Source organism: Schistocerca piceifrons, chromosome 3, assembly GCF_021461385.2.
Source record: "Schistocerca piceifrons isolate TAMUIC-IGC-003096 chromosome 3, iqSchPice1.1, whole genome shotgun sequence".
Classification (NCBI taxonomy): domain Eukaryota; kingdom Metazoa; phylum Arthropoda; class Insecta; order Orthoptera; family Acrididae; genus Schistocerca; species Schistocerca piceifrons.
Genome location: NC_060140.1, coordinates 34,493,141 through 34,512,981, shown reverse-complemented (window position 1 = coordinate 34,512,981; position 19,841 = coordinate 34,493,141). Strand labels below are relative to the sequence as shown.

At 44.8% G+C, this 19,841-nt stretch overlaps 1 protein-coding gene across 1 annotated transcript in view; it reads left to right on the top strand.

Moving 5' to 3' along the window:
• Positions 1-19,841, top strand: part of LOC124788372 (transient receptor potential-gamma protein-like) — a 389,094-nt gene that overhangs the window by 12,731 nt on the left and 356,522 nt on the right. The window contains exon 3 of the mRNA XM_047255637.1: positions 17,031-17,201. Coding sequence (XP_047111593.1) covers positions 17,031-17,201 — 171 coding nt within the window. The remainder of the gene's footprint in view (positions 1-17,030; positions 17,202-19,841) is intronic.

Genomic DNA, 19,841 nt, shown 5'->3' with positions numbered 1-19,841 from the left:
CGTTTTGCAGTTTGTTTTGATCTTCCGATGGCTTTATTAGTCGATAAACGATAAAGTCATCTGCAAACAACCGAAGACGGCTGCTCAGATTGTCTCCCAAATCGTTTACATAGATAAGGAACAGCAAAGGGCCTATGACACTACCTTGGGGAACGCCTGAAATCACTTCTGTTTTACTCGATGACTTTCCGTCAATTACTACGAACTGTGACCTCTATGACAGGAAATCATGAATCCAGTCACAGAACTGAGACGATATTCCATAAGCACGCAATTTTACTACGAGCCGTTTGTGTGGTACAGTGTCAAAAGCCTTCTGGAAATCCAGGAATACGGAATCGATCTGAAATCACTTATCAATACCACTCAGCACTTCATGTGAATAAAAAGCTGGTTGTGTTTCACAGGAACGAAGTTTTCTAAACCCATGTTGACTGTGTGTCAATAGACCGTTTCCTTCGAGGTAATTCATAATGTTCGGACACAATATATGTTCTAAAATCCTGCTGCATATCGACGTTAACGATATGGGCCGGTAATTTAGTGGATTACTCCTACTACCTTTCTTGAATATTGGTGTGACCTGTGCAACTTTCCAGTCTTTGGGTACGGATCTTTCGTCGAGCGAACGGTTGTATATGATTGTTTAGAATGGAGCTAATGCACCAGCACACTCCGAGAGACACCTAATTGGTATACAGTCTGGACCAGAAGACTTGCTTTGATTAAGTGATTTGAGGTGCTTCACTACTCCTAGGATATTTACATCTACGTTACTCAGTTGGCAGCTGTTCTCGATTCTAATTCTGGAATATTTACTTCGTCTTCTTTTGTGAAGGCATTTCGGAAGGCTATGTTTAGTAACTCTGCTTTGGCATCACTGTCTTCGACAGAATCTACATTGCTATCGCGCAGAGAAGGCATCGATCGTTTCTTGCCGCTAACATACTTCACATACGACCAGAATCTCTTTAGATTTTCTGCCAGGTTTCGAGACAAAATTTCGTTGTGGAAACTGTTATAGGCGTCTCGAATTGAACTCCGTGCTAAGTTTCGAGCTTCTCCAAAGGATCGCCAACCTTGGGGATTTTGCGTCTGTATAAATTTGGCATGTTTGTTTCGTTGTTTCTGCAACAGTGTTCTAACGCGTTTTGTGCACCAAGGAGTATCAGCTCCGTCGTTTGTTAGTTTATTTGGTATAAACCTCTCAATTGCTACCGACACTATTTCTTTGAATTTAAGCCCCATCTTGTCTACACTTGTATTATTAATTTGGAATAAGTGGAGATTGTCTCTTAGGCAGGCGTCAAGTGAATTTTTATCGGTTTTTTTAATAGGTATACTTTTCGCTTATTTTTTCGAGGTTTTGGGGATTACAATATTCAGTATCGCTACGACAACCCTGTGTTCACTAAACCCTATATCGGTTTTGATGCTGGTTATTAACTCAGGATTAATTGTTGCTAAGAGGCCAAGTGTGTTTTCACAACCGTTTACTATTCGTGTGGGCTCATGAACTAACTGCTCGAAATAATTTTCAGAGAATGTGTTTAGCACAATTTCGGATGATATTTTATACGTACCTCCGGAATTAAACATGTATTTTCGCCAACATATCAAGGGTAAGTTAAAGTCACCACCAACTATTATCGTAAGAGTCGGGTACTTGTTTGAAATCAAACTCAAGTTTTCTTTGAACCTGAACTGCATCATCTGAACTGGGAGGTCGGTAAAAGGATCCAATTATTATCTTATTCCGGTTGCCAACAATGACCTCTGCCCATACTGACTCACAGAAAGTATCTACTTCAATTTCGCGACAAGTTAAACTACTTCTGACAGCATCAAACATGCCACCACCAATCGTGTTTAGCGTATCCTTTCGGAACACCGTTAGGTTCTTCGCAAAAATTTCAGTTGAGCTTATATGCGGCTTTGGCCAGCTTTCAGTGCCTATAACGATTTGAGCATCAGAGCTTTCTATTAGCGCTTGGAGTTCTGGTACTTTCCCAACACAGCTAGGACAATTTGCAGCTGTTTTACCAATGGTTCCTGTGTCTATGTTCTTCCTGTGTTCAGCCCGCACCCTTTGTGACTGAAGCCCATCTTGTGTTTTCCCGAGACCCTCTAACCAAAAAAAAAGCCCAGTCCATGCCACACAGCCTCTGCTACCCGTGTAGCCCCCTCCTGCGTATAGTGGACACCTAACCTAAACAGCGGAACCCGAAACCCAACCACCCTTTGGCGCAAGTCGAGGAATCTGCAGCCTACACGCTCGCAGAACCGTCTGAGCCTCTGATTTAGACCCTTCACGCGGTTCTGTACCAGAGGTCAGCATTAGGTCCTGTCGACTATGCTGCAAATGGTCAGCTCTGCTTTCATCTTGCAAGCAAAACTGGCAGTCTTTACCACTTCTGTTAGCCGCTCGAAACCAGAGAGAATCTCTTCTGATCCAAAGTGACACACATCATTGGTATCGACGTGAGCAACCACCTGCAGTTGGCTGCACCCTGTGCTCTTCATGGCATCCGGGAGGACCCTTTCCACATCCGGAATGACTCCACCCGGTATGCACACGGAGTGCACATTCGTTTTCTTACCCTCCTTGTCAGCCAAGTCCCTAAGGGGCCCCATAACGCGCCTAAAGTTGGAGCTCCCACCCTCTGCGATTGCCCGGATCTTGCAGGCTGAGTGGTTTCCTCTGAAACAGGACAGGCGACAGCATCCGACTCAGAGACAGTGTCAGCCACAGACAGCACCTGGAACCTGTTTGTCAGACGAACTGGGGAGGCCTTACGTGCGGCCGCCTGGGAAGTCTTTTGCCGCCTGCTTCACCCCGGGGCGACCTCCCACTTGACCACAGGTGAGGGGTCAGCCTCAGTGCGTGGGTTGGCCACCGGTGAGGACCGACCGGAGGACTCTGACGCGCTGGAGGTCCGTTGGATCCCCACGGCCGGCCCACAACAGTGGTGCCCATCCACTGCAGCCTCAAGCTGTGTAACCGAAGCCATCACAGCCTGAAGCTGAGAGCGAAGTGTCACCAACTCGGTTCGCATCTGCACACAACAATCGCAGTCCCTGTCCATAACAAAGATCGTGGAAAACTAAACTATGCAGATAAACGGACTATCGGCACGTGCTGCGCAGCTCTAATGTAGACCCTGACGAAAACGCACAAACTGTTGTTGTTGTGGTCTTCAGTCCTGAGACTGGTTTGATGCAGCTCTCCATGCATACAGTAAAGCTGCATGCCCTCGGGAAAAATTACGGCTGTAGTTTCCCCTTGCTTTCAACCGTTCGCAGTACCAGCGCAGCAAGGTCGTTTTGGTTAGTGTTACAAGGCCAGATCAGTCAATCATCCAGACTGTCGCCCCTGCAACTACTGAAAAGGCTGCTGCCCCTCTTCAGGAACCACGCGTTTGTCTGGCCTCTCAACAGATACCCCTCCGTTGTGGTTGCACCTACGGTACGGCTATGTGTAAGGCTGAGGCACGCAAGCCTCCCCACCAACGGCAAGGTCCATGGTTCATGGGGGGACGCACGAACTATGTCTAGTAATACGCAGATATCCAAGAACCGAACTACCGAAGCACTGAGGTGAAACTAAATAATTTGCTCCTGATAGGGAACTTGTAATATATCACAAAATCGGTTTACATTCTGACACAAACTAAAATGCCAGAACTGTGGCTATTAGATTTTAAATTTACACGCAGAAACTCAAGAAACTAAACTATTAAAGCATACAGATGATATAATAAAATTCGCTTCTGGTTAGGAACTCGTAAATGTCACAAAAGCGGTTTACTTATCTGTTGCTGCGACTGTCGCGCTCGGCAACTGCTGCCTGACTTTTTCACGCAAACATAGTGCCACAACTGTTGAATCGCTGTCGATGGCACCAGTGAGACAAAGAACGCTGTCGCCACGAAGAGTTCCGAATGATGCCGATATGAAACGATTAGTATTTTTCGCTTGTCACCGATTTATTTTTCTCATTAAGTAAAGAAATAATTATATTTTCATGTTCCGTGCATTACTAAATTACCAAAGGCCAGGAACTATCGAGAAATAGATCCAAAACATACGAAATTCACTCTTTCAGTGTCTTAAGCTGTTGTTTGTTCATGAAGAAACATGTTTAAATTTGAGAGAAACTGCAGCTTACTTCGCTGACAACAGGAAATACGAGCAGACATTTCATGCCCGAGAAGCAAGTATTTCTGTTGTCGTCTGTTCTTACCGTCATAAGCACTTCCCTTGACACGTAAAAATGTTTGTATGGAGCCCAATGATTCGACCATTCTTAGACTATCCGACTTTCTGATGCACAAATATTTTTTTAAATGTTATTACTTTTGCTTCAAACGCGAATATGTTGTAGATTATTTCCGTTTGTAACTCAGATGCAGCAACAATTGTGGAATTGGTCCCTTCGCTGCTGCGAAACAGGTTTATTGGTTTTTAACGTTTCACTATAGCGTCTTTGCGGTTCTCCCTTCAGGTACATGTGCGTTGGTTTATTTGCTACGTTAAATAATGTAGGTATTGCCTTTCATACCGGTTTACTACGCTCCACTGGTCGTGGCATTACAATTACTGTACTGCTGTCTTACCAGTTATAGTGTAAAGGGCCTCCCCCATGAACCATGGACCTTGCCGTTGGTGGGGAGGCTTGCATGCCTCAGCGATACATATACCCGTACCGTAGGTGCAACCACAAGGGAGGGGTGTCTGTTGAGAGGCCAGACAAACGTGTGGTTCCTGAAGAGGGGCAGCAGCCTTTTCAGTAGTTGCAGGGGCAACAGTCTGGATGATTGACTGATCTGGCTTTGTAACAATGACCAAAACGGCTTTGCTGTGCTGGTACTGCGAACGGTTGAAAGCAAGGGGAAACTACAGCCGTAATTTTTCCCGAGGGTATGCAGCTTTACTGTATGGTTAAATGATGGCGTCCTCTTGGTAAAATATTCAGGAGGGAAAATAGTCCCCCATTCGGATCTCCGGGCGGGAACTATTCAAGAGGACGTCGTTATCAGGAGAAAAAAACTGGCGTTCTACGGATCTGAGCGTGGAATGTCAGATCCCTTGATCGGGCAGGTAGCTTAGAAAATTTAAAAAGGGAAATGGGTAGGTTAAAGTTAGATATAGTGGAAATAAATGAAGTTCGGCGGCAGGAGGAACAACACTTTCGGTCAGGCGAATACAGGGATATAAATACAAAATGAAATAGGGGTAATGCAGGAGTGGGTTTAATAATGAATAAAAAAATAGGAATGCGGGTAAGCTACTACAAACAGCATAGCGAACGCATTATTGTGGCCAAGATAGACACAAAGCCCATGCCTACTACAGTAGTACAAGTACAAGTTTATATGCCAACTAGTTCTGCAAATGACGAAGAAATTGAAGAAATGTATGATGAAATAAAAGAAATTATTCAGATAGTGAATGGAGACGAAAATTTAATAGTCATGGGTGACTGGAATTGGGTAGTAGGAATAAGTAGAGAAGGAAACGTAGTAGCTGAATATGGTCAGAAATGAAAGAGGAAGCCGTCTGGTAGAATTTTGCACGGAGCATAACTTAATCATAGTTAACACTTGGTTCAAGAATCATAACAGAAGGTTGTATACGTGGAAGAAGCCTGGAGATACTGACAGGTTTCAGACAGATTATATAATGGTAAGACAGAGATTTAGGAACCAGGTTTTAAATTGTAAGACATTTCCAGGGGCAGATGTGGACTCTGACCACAATCTGTTGGTTATGAAATGTAGATTAAAACTGAAGAAAGTGCAAAAAGATGGGAATTTAAGGAGATGGGACCTGGATAAACTGAAAGAACCAGAGGTTGTACAGAGTTTCAGGTAGAGCATAAGGGAACAATTGACAGGAATGGGGGAAAGAAATACAGTAGAAGAAGTATGGGTAGCTTTGAGGGATGAAGTAGTGAAGGCAGCCAAGGGTCAAATAGGTAAAAAGACGAGGTCTAGTAGAAATCGTTGGGTAACAGAAGAAATATTGAATTTAATTGATGAAAGGAGAAAATATAAAAATGCAGTAAATGAAGCTGGCGAAAAGGAATACAAACGTCTCAAAAATGAGATCAACAGTAAGTGCAAAATGGCTAAGCAGGGATGGCCAGAGGACAAATGTAAGGATGTAGATGCTTATCTCACTAGGGGTAAGATAGATACTGCCTACAGGGAAATTAAAGAGACCTTTGGAGAAAAGAGAACCACTTGTATGAATATCAAGAGCTCAGATGGAAGCCCAGTTCTAAGCAAAGAAGGGAAAGCAGAAAGGTGGAAGGAGTATATAGAGGGTCTATACAAGGGCGATGTACTTGAGGACAATATTGTTGAAATGGAAGAGGATGTAGATGAAGATGAAATGCAAGATATGATACTGCGTGAAGAGTTTGACAGAGCACTGAAAGACCTGAGTCGAAACAAGGCCCCGGGAGTAGACAACATTCCATTAGAACTACTGACAGCCTTGGGAGAGCCAGTCCTGACAAAACTCTACCATTTGGTGAGCAAGATGTATGAGACAGGCGAGATACCCTCACACTTCAAGAATAATATAATGATTCCAATCCCAAAGAAAGGAGGTGTTGACAGATTTGAAAATTACCGAACTATCAGTTTAATAAGTGACGGCTGCAAAATACTAACGCGAATTCTGTACAGACGAATGGAAAAACTGATAGAAGCCGACCTCGGGGAAGATCAGTTTGGATTCCGTAGAAATGTTGGAACACGTGAGGCAATACTGATCCTACGACTTACCTTATAAGAAAGATTAATGAAAGGGAAACCTACGTTTCTAGCATTTGTAGACTTAGAGAAAGCTTTTGACAATGTTGACTGGAATACTCTCTTTCAAATTCTGAAGGTCGCAGGGGTACAATACAGGGAGCGAAAAGCTATTTACAATTTGTACAGAAACCAGATGGCAATTACAAGAGTCGAGGGGCATGAAAGGGAAATAGCTGTTGGGAATGGAGTGAGACAGGATTGAAGCCTCTCCCCGATGTTATTCAATCTGTATATTGAGCAAGCAGTGAATGAAACAAAAGAAAAATTCGAAGTAGGTATTAAAATTCATGGAGAAGAAATAAAAACTTTAAGGTTCGCCGATGATATTGTGATTTTGTCAGAGACAGCAAAGGAATTGGAAGAGCAGTTGAATGGAATGGACAGTGTCTTGAAAGGAGGATATAAGATGAACATCAACAAAAGCAAAACGAGGATAATTGAATGTAGTCGAATTAAATGGGGTGATGCTGAGGGAATTAGATTAGGAAATGAGACATTTAAAGTAGTAACGGAGTTTTGCTATTTGGGAAGCAAAATATCTGATGATGGTCGAAGTAGAGAGGATATAAAATGTAGACTGGCAATGGCAAGGAAAGCGTTTCTGAAGACGAGAAATTTGTTAACATAGAGTATAGATTTAAGTGTGAGAAAGTCATTTCTGAAAGCATTTGTATGGAGTGTAGCCATGTATGGAAGTGAAACATGGACGATAAATAGTTTGGACAAGAAGAGAATAGAAGTTTCCGAAATGTGGTGCTTGAGAAGAATGCTGAAGATTAGATGGGTAGATCACATAACTAATGAGGAGGTATTGAATAGAATTGGGGAGAAGTTTGTGGCACAACTTGACTAGAAGAAGGGATCGGTTGGTAGGACATGTTCTGAGGCATCAAGGGATCACCAATTTGCTATTGGAGGGCAGCGTGGAGGGTAAAAATCGTAGAGGGAGACCAAGAGATGAATACACTAAGCAGATTCAGAAGGATGTAGGCTGCAGTAGTTACTGGGAGATGAAGGAGCTTGCACAGGATGGAGTAGCATGGAGAGCAGCATCAAACCAGTCTCATGACTGAAGACAACATAGTGTAAAGGAAGCCGTTGTATCGTAACTATTGTGAAGCTGGCGAAACACTGTCTCTCAAGATCTCTCAAGCGCAAACTTTGAGCGGTCCGGGTATGTTACAGGAATAGATGGTATGATGGGCGAAGGTGCCCCACACCTTCCCTTTCCCTTCGCTACTGTTGTGCTCTTTATGCCGCTCCGAGCGCTTCCCTCAGTGAACAGCGAAACTCCCAAGAAATCCTGTACTTCATGCCCGCTGCGTTAAGATTACGGGTGCTGCCGGCCTCAGCGATGTAGCAGCCGTAGAATGATCGCCTTATTGTTTCGTACTGAGTGTCAACTTCAATGAGAAACAACATAATGAGCGCCGAAGCCACCCGCGGTCTCTTGAATGCCCTTTCACCGAACCTTGCTACTCCCGTGCGCAGATTGTTTCATATCTGCTGCAGTTCATGAGCAAGCATGGAGACCAGCGGACACTTCCCTCCCGCACCCCTCTTCTTCGTCTTCTTCTTCTTCTTCTACCTCTTCCTCCTCCTGCTTTCCCCGTACTTCTAAGACGCTGAAACTCAAATTGACAGCGACAAATACTATATTAGCCCCATTTTTAAAAGACTTATTTTTTATATATCAAAGTAATTTTTCAGAGAATAAGACATTGAAAGAAAGAATTTTTTTGGGAATAATATGCCAATTTTCCGACGTATTGGCATTTAAGATTACATTTTTCGGGTAATCAATCAGATCTTACTAGAATATAATATTTGTGATAAGCCAGTAGTAGTGGTTACAGACAACGCTGCAGCTATGTAAACAATTGCTGGGTCTTAAAGATTCCACATTCAGCGTGTTTTGCCCACTATACCACCTAAATAGTACGAGACCAAAATTTTATGGGAAATGGAAGCTACTGTGAGTTTGTTTCATAACTCTATACTAACCAATAACGAACAGGGCAATGCTCAAAAAAGAGCAAAAAAAAGAACTGAAACTGATACAAGAGGTGCTGACTCCATGGAACTGCTCAAACTCCATGCTCAAAAGAATTCTGGAAGTACCAAGTGAGCTTGCGATTGCTATGAATGAAAGTTCAAAAGCAACACATTCCTCCACAGCAGAAAGTTACTGAGCTGTGCAAGAGATAATAAGTCTTTTGAAGCTTTTCAAGTAGCAACAACAACAATTTCAGGGGAGTCAGACCTCACTGCTCCATAATTATATCTCTTATTCGGTTTCTTTTGCAAAGTTGTCAGACTTTGAAAGCAATTTAACAATTAATGGAGCACTAAGTGTTCTGGTTTCCTTGATTAAATCAGTCAGTCGAAGACTGGAACCATTTAACACACGGCCTTTTAATATGCTTGGGACATAATTAGATTCTAGGTTTAAAAAACTTGGTTCCAGGGCATTTCAAGAGCAAGACAACGCTGCACAATTACTTCAGAAAGAGTATACTGTAATCATCGCATCAACACAAAGAAATAATATCTGAAACAGATGCACCCATGAGCAGTTCTAACACGTCTCCTGATACGTATACCAGTTTGAAATCGGATGATCTCTCTCTCTCTCTCTCTCTCTCTCTCTCTCTCTCTTTCTTTCTTTTTTGCCGTATTGGGAACAGCGTAACGTCGATAACGTGACACTAGTCGAGGATTCCACAATTGTAGTATGTCAGTATTTAGAAAAACCTGTAATAGACTAGCAGGCCTTCGTATTAGAATAACGAGCAAAATCTAAAAGTACATTGTATGTAACGGCCACACTAAATATTTGTGCTGTCCAGAGACTTCACTTCCTGATGAGAGAGTTTTCCCCAAGACAGGAGAAATAATGAATGAGAGACGGGACTAAAGAAAGTATTTAGTACCTTACTTTTTATAAACCAAAGATTGTATATCTTGTAATTTTGTATTTTATCAAAATACTGATGGACAGTTGTAAAATATATTACTTTTTATAAAACAAAATTTGTATGTCCTGTATTATTTAAAAGAATAAGAAATTCTTAGAAAGTTACTTTTCATTTGAAATAGCTGTACGAAACTGTCGATAGTTATTCGACATACTTACAGATTTTAAAAATGCTATTGATAATGTAGTATGTGTCAACTATCGATATTTAAGAGACCATACTCTAATGTACTCGGCTGGCCATCTAGACTTAAAAAAAAGAAAGAAAAAAGTAGGAGGTCTCTAGTTCCTGTACTGCGTCCTCTGGTATCTCACCTCGTTCGTCAGTGTGTCTACTGTGCCACAGAGAGGATTTTGCACTCGCATCTGTTGCCACAAAGAGATACACACCTAGTTCATACAGAGCTGTCTCCACGAGCTTATCTGCGTGAAGTACGATGGGATGAGAATGCTACGCGTATGTGCTTACTACATCCATTTTGTCGGCGCGTTCTTCACGTCTGTTGTGTCCAGTTACATGGACAATGACGTGGCTAGTAATAATACAGTTAATTAGAACACTCCGGATAAGTAATATCTTATTAATTACAATAAAACTTGTCTCTGGTCGCCTGGCTCGGCTGTGGCTATGAAATTGCAAACGTGGACTTCCGGCTCAGAACGCACTAAATGAGCCACAATTACTGACAAGGGAACCTCCCCATCGCACTCCCCCTCAGATTTAGTTATAAGTTGGCACAGTGGATAGGCCTTGAAAAACTGAACACAGATCAACTGAGAAAACAGGAAGAAGTTGTGTGGAACTGTGAAAAAATAACCAAAAATACAAACTGAGTAGTTCATGGGAAGATATGCAACATCAAGGATATTGAAAACGCAGGAGCGCCGTGGTCTCGTGGTAACGTGAGCAGCTACGGAACGAAAGGTCCTTGGTTCAAATCTGCCATCGAGTGAAAAGTTTAATTTTTTATTTTCAGTTTATGTGACAAACTCTTATGTTTTCATTACTTTTTGGGGAGTGATTATCACATTCACAAGAAAACCTAAATCGGGCAAGGTAGAAGAATCTTTTTACCCATTCGCCAAGTGTACAAGTTAGGTGGGTCGACAACATATTCCTGTCATGTGACGAACATGCCGTCACCAGTGTCGTATAGAATATATCAGATGAGTTTTCCTGTGTAGGAATCGGTTGACCTATGACCTTGCGATCAAATGTTTTCGGTTCCCATTGGAGAGGCACGTCCTTTCGTCTACTAATCGCACGGTTTTGCGATGCGTCGCAAAACACAGACACTAAACTTATTACAGTGAACAGAGACGTCAATGAACGAACGGACAGGTAATAACTATGCAAAAGTAAAGAAAGTAGAATTTTCACTGGATGGGAAGACTTGAACCAAGGACCTCCCCTTTTGCAGCTGCTCACGCTACCACGACACCACGGCGCTCGTGAGCTAACTGTTTCCATGAATTGCCTATGTCGCCCATGGGCTACTCAGTTTGTATATTTTGCTTATTTTTTCACAGTTCCATACAACTTCTTCCTGTTTTCTCAATTGATCTGTGTTCAGTTTATCAAGGCCTATCCACTGTGCCAACTTATAACTAAATCTGAGCGGGGTGCGATGGGGAGGTTCCCTTGTGAGTGGAGAACTGATAGTTCAGAACGGGTGTACTACCGTGGCTACCCTACAGTCACTAGAAAACACAAGTTCGTAGACACTCGTCGCAGTTCTGATACGGCTGAGGCTTGGGCGGAAGTGTCTTCACTGCCCTGCGGTTGACACGGGCTGCGTCACGGCGAGTAGGCAACACGACGTCGTTACTACTTGCTGGCAGTGGGCAGCGTCAGACCGCCAGCTGGACTGCCCCCTGGCCTCTGTAGCCGCTACCTCAGGGCAGAGGCGACTCGCAACTGCGGGAGGCGCGGCTTCCTCCCAGCCTCGCGATACAGCTCTGCAGTGGTCCATACTTGCGGCGCCGCACCTGCTACTGTGATCATGTGCTTGTCACACAGCTGTGCCACCTTAGTCGCAGTGAATTTCCTATTTTAATCACAAACATCTGCAGATAATTGTGGGAGCCTATTATTTCTATAGTATAACAGATTATATGAACACTGCGCTCGTCAATTAGTTTTCGTATCTCAGTCCCAGACAGTTTACTTCGCGGAATAGTTATCTGTTGTAACTTTCCTTTAATGTGTTTCACTTCGGAAAGGGGAGGGCTGGGTCGAAGAAAACGCGTCCGTACGCTTTTACAAAGTCCGAGTATAAATGCCCAATGTCGAATGGTTGCCCGCATCTCGTGGTCGTGCGGTAGCGTTCTCGCTTCCCACGCCCGGGTTCCCGAGTTCGATTCCCGGCGGGTCAGGGATTTTCTCTGCCTCGTGATGGCTGGGTGTTGCGTGCTGTCCTTAGGTTAGTTAGGTTTAAGTAGTTCTAAGTTCTAGGGGACTGATGACCATAGCTGTTAAGTCCCATAGTGCTCAGAGCCTATCCCTATCGAATAGTTCATTTCTTCTCGTGAACACATTAAGTGTGTGCAACGTCCTGAGGGAGCTTGCCACACCAAGTAAGGAACTTGGTGAAGGTGCGTACAGTGGAAACAAAAGCCAAGGAAATACCAGGGGCACTGTCCCACAAATTCAGTGTCAGAACAGGCATAAGACAACGCAATGTTGTTTGACCACCAGTTTTTCATTTGGATGCGGAAACACTGAAGCCTTAGCGGAGTGAGAGGTGGAAATGTGGATTATGATTAATGTGGATAAGAACCAATAACGCCCCATTTCGCTAGGCGTACGGAACGTAGTCAGAGTGGAAAATTTTAAATATCTTGCACCCTCTTGAACAGGCATAATAACTTAAAACAACAAATTAATCACTGTTTTGTCAGTGTCAAGCAGATAATGTCAGAAAAAAAAACTTTGAAGCGAGACCAGACTTAAAGTCTACAATGCAATGGTAGGACGAGTGTTGTTAGATGGAGCATAAACCTTGAGCACTGCAAACGAAGATGATCTTTGAACGGAAAACCATGAGAAAGACCTTTGGACTCTCTGAAGAGAACACTCGGAGACGTAGAAAGAGCCGTGAATTGTGTGACCTGATGAAACAATCGAACAGAGTGGAGGAGGTGAAAGCGCAGAGAAGAAGCGTGCCGGCCTCAAGTTGTGCTTGCGGGAGGACCTGCTGGTCTCCGTCCCATTGCAACACCGACGAAACGGTCGGAGAGAGAACTGCAGAACCGTCTTCAGCAGCTGGGCGTCCTGGAGAGCTGGATACCAAGTGCACTCGATCGCCTCTTGTGGAAGAACATTGTGGGTCGCCGGTATGTACGTATGTATCACAAAGGCGTAAAAATACTGTAGAATCAGTTTGGTAACGTCCAGTCAGGGTGTCTGAGGTGCAGGACTTTCAATTTTCATCAGTGTATTGTGGGGGGAGGGCGGGGAGGTTATAGAGCACAAAAGGTCATATTATTCTGGAGCAAACACGTAGTTTCCATTCGATACCTGCATCTTGTTCACTATGAAACGATGTTTGCTATGTTATGAACCGTAGTGCCTATTTGTCAAAGTCAGATTAGATTATCGATGTCCGTAGCGTATCGACAAGTACCTGAAGTGAAACTGATGCCGGACTCCGTACGCGCCATTCGAGTAAGCTACGCTAGCCATCTGTGTGGGACTGGCTCGCCGTCTCCGTGTTGTGTTCAAACGGGAGCCCCACTGAACCCTCCCTCCCACTGCCAGGCCGTACTCGTCGTGCTTCTGGTTACGCCCGTTTGCCGTCGCAGCAGCTGCCGTCGGCTTGTGTGTAGGATGACGACGCCACCTGTTGCAGTGGCCTAATCAGTTACCTAGCGGAAGATCACCGTCACAGAGTCCGCCCCGGTAGCTGAGTGGTCAGCGTGACAGACTGTCAATCCAAAGGGCCCGGGTTCGATTCCCGGCTGGGTCGGAAATTTTCTCCGCTCAGGGACTGGGTGTTGTGTTGTCCTAATCATCATCATTTCATCCTCATCGACGCGCAGGTCGCCGAAGTGGCGTCAAATCGAAAGACCTGCACCAGGCGAACGGTCTACCCGACGGGAGGCCCTAGCCACACGACATTTCCATTTACCGTCACAGACACTCTGACGCTGCGCATTTCGGCATTGCAGACTGAGCGATTTTGAGCCGACTGTTAAGAACAAGAGAACTGCGGCACTTGTTTATTTTTTAATTTTTAATATAATAACAACTACAATAACATGCAGCTATTTCAGTCTCCGGTCAGATACAAATTGTTCAAGTCGAGCAGTAATTTGTGGAGAATGGAGGGCTCGTGCGTTGCTGCAGAGTCCGCAAAATGAAGCGGCCCTCGTCGCCCACTCACTCTCCTCCTCCCTCCCTCCCTCCCTCGCCCCTCCCTACCTCCCCCTTCCCCCCTCCTTCCCTCCCTCCCTCCCTCTCCCTGTCCCTGCCCCTTCCAGGCTCCACTCGTCGGCCGCCCTCGTACACCTCCCATCATTTTGTCACCCATGCCTGCAAATTTCCATTTCGCTTTCTTAACCCGCGGTATTACGTTACTAACTTCCGTCGTACTCGAGTTTCAGTAGTTCTTCTACGTTCCATTAGAGTCAGTAGTAGCATCCTTTCTTTCTTGTCTCTCTGTACAGTTCTGATCGCCCCTTTTACGAATTCCATTAATATTCAAAATTCGTAAGCATAAGTTAAGACGCGTGAAAAAAGTTGAATATATCATTTGTTACGTGAGCAATACTAAAGACTAATATCTTTATTCTTAGAAGAATTTTAAAATATCGTTCACAGAATAAGAGTGGCTTAGAAGAAACTATTTTAGATGGGACTTAAAATTGCCTTTCTCTCTTTCAGACATTTTATGTTATTGACCAAAAGCAGAAAGACGTTTGTGGCTTGCTACTGAAGTTATTTCTCAGCCATCGGCAGCCTTAGTGATCAGTACCAAAGGTCACTTCTTCGAGAGTGTTGTTACCCCCACACCACTAATTTCCTCAAATTGTGATGGTTTATTTATTACGAATTTCATTAGAAAGTGCGGTTTCCGGTTCCTTGTCTCCACATATGATGTTTTTTCAGTTTCCTGCCATCAGAAATGAAGCTCCCATTTTGCAACCACCACATGTGCTGTTTCCAGTTCCTCAACACCACATATGGAGTTTCCAGTTTCTGCCACAAAACATGAATTTTCAGTTCTCTGTCACCAGGCATGTAGCTTCCAGTTTCCAGCTACCAGCCACGGATTTTACAATGTCCTGACGCCAAAAATGCTGTTTCCTATTTATTGGCAACAGATATTCAGTTTCCAGTGTCCTGCCAGCGATATGTAGTTACCAGTTCATTGCTACCAGACATGTAGATTCCAGTTTCCTGTCGCCAGATACAGAGTTTCTAATTCAGTGTCTCCAGAGACGCAATATGCAATTTCATGTGAGCGGACGTGCAGATTCCAGTTTCTTGCCGCCAGACATGCAGTTTCCACTTTATTGGCACGAAATATGCAGTCCTGTTTACTGCCACCAAACACGTAGTTTCCAGTTTATTGCCACTAGACATGAAGTTCAGAGCTTCCTACCTCTACAAATGCAGTTTCCAATTTCCCGATACGACCAGGTGACGCTGTCCCACCGCTATACCTCTATTTCGGCTGCCCCAGCCTTATGCAGCGCATTTTTGTGCTCTCGTTCTTCGGTTGGTATCGTTTTTCTACCGAAGTGCATAATACTGCTGAAGGAAATACACTACTGGCCATTAAAATTGCTACACCACGAAGATGACGTGCTGTAGACAAGAAATTTAACCGACACGAGAAAAATGCTGTGATATGCAAATGATTAGCTTTTCGGAGCATTCACACACGGTTGGCGCCGGTGACGACACCTACAACGTGCTGACATGAGGACAGTTTCCAACCAATTTCTCATACACAAACAGCAGTTGAGCGGCGTTTCTTGGTGAAACGTCGTTGTGATGCCTCGTGTAAGGAGGAGAAATGCGTACCATCACGTTTCCAACTTTGATAAAGGTCGGATTGTAGCCTATCGCCATTGCGGTTTATCGTATCGCTACATTGCTGCTCGCGTTGGTCGAGATCCAACGACTGTTAGCAGAATATGGAATAGGTGGGTTCAGGAGAGTAATACGGAACGCCGTGCTGGATTCCAACGGCCTCGTATCACTAGCATTCGAGATGACAGGCATCTTATCCGCATGGCTGTAACGGATCGAGCAGCCACGTCTCGATCCCTGAGTCAACAGATGGGGACGTTTGCAAGACAACAACCATCTGCACGAACAGTTCGACGACGTTTGCAGCAGCATGGACTATCAGCACGGAGACCATGGCTGCGGTTACCCTTGACGCTGCATCAGAGACAGGAGCGCCTGCGATGGTGTACTTAACGACGAACCTGGGTGCACGAATGGCAAAACGTCATTTTTTCGGATGAATCCGGGTTCTGTTTAAAGCATCATGATGGTCGCATCCGTGGATGGCGACATGACGGTGAACGCACATTGGAAGTGTGTATTCGTCATCGCCATACTGGCGTATCACCCGGCGTGATGGTATGGGGTGCCATTGGTTACACGTCTCGGTGACCTCTTGTTGGCATTGACGGCACATTGAACAGTGGACATTACATTTCAGATGTGTTATAACCCGTGGCTCTACCGTTCATTCGATCCCTGCGAAACCCTACATTTCGGCAGGATAATGCAGGACCGCGTGTTGCAGGTCCTGTACGGGCCTTTCTGGATACAGAAAATATTCGACTGCTGCCCAGGCCAGCACATTCTCCAGTTCTCTCACCAACTGAAAACGTCTGGTCAATGGTGGCCGAGCAACTGACTCATCACAATACGCCAGACTACTCTCGATGAACTGTGGTATCGTGTTGAAGCTGCATGGTCAGCTGTAGCTGTACACGCCATCCAAGCTCTGTTTGACTGGATGCCCAGGCGTATCAAGGCTGTTATCACCGCCAGAGGTGGTTGCTCTGGGTACTGATTTCTCACGATCTATGCACCCAAACTGCGTGAAAATGCAATGACGTGTCAGTTCTAGTATAATATATTTGTCCAATGAATACCCGTTTACCATCTGCATTTCTTCTTGGTGTAGCGATTTTAATGGCCGGTAGAGTATGACATGAAGTGGCTAGAGGCTGACTGCCGGGTGCCCCCGCTGTGCCGGCAGGAGCTGCGCAAGCAGTGCCAGGACTTCGCGACGGCGCTGCTGGACCACACGCGCAGCAGCTACGAGCTGGAGGTGCTGCTCAACCACGACCCCACGGGTCCCGCCTTCGAGCACGGCGAGCGTATGCACCTCAACCGCCTCAAGCTGGCCATCAAGCTGCGACAGAAGAAGGTAAGTTGCTCGCCCGCTCTCATCTCGCACGGCTTAAGATAAAAAGGACTCACTTCACTCAGTCTTTTCTCCGTTTGTTTTCTGTATTGGAAAAAAGTGAGCACTTAACCGCCTCATTTTCGTAGCATCTAACTTATGCAATGTAGTAGTATACTCTTATAAACTACTCGAATTACGAACACGAATAAATTTGGCGTTTGTGCTACACAGGAACACGCAACATATATTGTCCGTGAGAGAAAAACAGCTCTTTTAAATTCACTTCACAACAGTTAACACTACCCTTTCAGTTATTGGAAACTTTTGAAACTGGATGGTAAGTTAGTTGAAATGAGTGGAATTAGTGGCATGAACTGTCCTTTTCCTTTCCGGATAGTATTTCCCCTCTGTGGGATCGTCCAGAAGGTTTTTTGCGATAATGTAAGGGGAACGTGAAGCGAATTCAGTAATTCCGTCGGCAAGTGTGCGGTTTCGTCTCGGTTCATCGTCGTGTAAATGGATTTAAATATTTCTTCCTCATTGGATATGAGATCTTTCTGGTATCGTGTTCTGTATTCGCTGATTTGTTTTTTGAACTATATGATTTTTACGGTTGCGTACCTCAGTTTCCAAAAACGGAAAACCTAATAGGATCACTTAGTAGTCAGTCCCTCTGTGTGGCTGTCTGCTAGGACGCCTTTTCCTCTCGAGTGGGTACGGGTGTCAAGTTGAAATTTATTTCACATACTAAGGTCTACGGTCCCCCGGCGTTGTGACAAACTTAAATTTGTAAGTTAAAGCAGTCAAAAAATGCGGTTACCCCCGTTATATATTCCTGTAGTAGCAAACCCACTCACAAAAACCTACACGGTACTTCTCCTTTAACTTGAATCGTGAAATTCGACAGGAGGCAATGCTCCGTCGTATAAGTTAACGAAAAAAACCAAAAATTGTTTATTAATAATTCTAATTAACATTCTTTTTCGTATTGCTTGCCCGTCTGTCTGTCTCTCTGTTGAGTCCTCTTTCTCCCAGGAACGGGTGGAAGTCCAAGTTCAAATTTATGTCAAATACAAACGTCTGCGATCCCTTCGTGATGTAAATAATTTAAGCTTCCCAGCCAACGGCGTCAGAAGACACGACGATGTTGGTCACATATTCTGATACCAGCAAACTCATTCGTGAGAATCTATAGATGTTCTTTCGGACATGTCTGAATAAACAGGCAGAATCTTTTGATCCAGCAACCGTCACGAATTAAGACCCGAAGGAATGGCAACCATTGGCTGTTAGCGGCCGTTTATAGTATCAGTGGGGAAAGTTGAAAATTCTTGCCGCACCCGGGTCTCCTGCTTACTGGGCAGAAGCTCTGACCATCGAACCATCCGGACGTAGCGATGGTTGCAATTGCACAGTCTAACCGTGCACGCCTCCCGTCAGGCCCAAAGTCTCGACTACTGACGTAGTGCCACATGCCCATTATGCTCATTACTCGAGGCATTTCGCCAATTTCCGTAAGAATTTGAGCCTGTTATACATCCCCACTGAAGAGGTCATTGGCCATCTGGCCTTAATTATATGTATATATGGTGTTTCTTCTTTCAGACGTGTCCGAAAGAGCAAACATCATTCTTTGATCCAGAAGGCGTTATGAATTAAGACACAAAGAAATTACAGACATATTCCCCCACTGACTTCAATCAATGCCCGCTCGCAACCAGTGTCTGTAATGCCTTCGTGTCCTTTGTCTTACAGATGAACTATCTACGTACATGACGTGCCTGGTGGTTTAGCGACGCCTGTATCTCCTAGAGGTCGCGGGATCGAATATCGATCGGACAACAGATTTTTCAGTCTTCATTGTAACCTAGACTTCACCTACCAACGATGTGAAGCTTCGCTGGGAACAACACGTGGTTCGGATTACACGTAAAAGTGGAGGTCCCTTTCCCTCCGACATAACTGGGGCCGGTCAGGGACACGCAAGTCGCAGGAGTGCCGCCCACTAGGACCTGCACCAGGCCACTCAACCAGTCTGTGTGTGTGTGTGTGTGTGTGTGTGTGTGTGTGTGTGTGTGTGTGTGCCCTCAGAGTGGGGGTCCTATTCGCACCTGTCCGCCTTTATGTTGCTATCATTGTTTGCTCATCACACAATCAATCTTTGTTCATGTATCCCTGTAATCGGATACAGTTTTTCGAAGAGTTGCTCGCCTATCTTTACTACGTTGTACAACTCACCGTTAAGGACTATTTTGACAGAGTGCGGATCAGTGCGGTACGTACCGTTTCAAGGCTGTACTCTCGAACATTTGAGAATATTCTAGAACACTAGCAAACATATCAGTAAATATTTGCAAAAGCTCGAGAAGTTTATAGAACGATTTCGAATTTGTTTCCTTGAAAAATACACTGATGCGAAAGACACGGAAGGTGTCCTGGTGAGCACCACGACGTGATGGCGGCCGCTTCAATGACTCAATGACTCGCGTCTCCACAAGCCCGGCGGCGCCCCCCCCCCCCCCCCCAAGGGGCTCACTGTTCTACCGTGAGTACGTGCGTGGCGAGCACGGGGCCCCGATCTATGGCAGCCTTCTTTCTTTCCAGGGCTGCATTTCCTTGCCCTTCCCCTCCTTTCCTCTCCTTGATCCTTCCCCTTCGCCC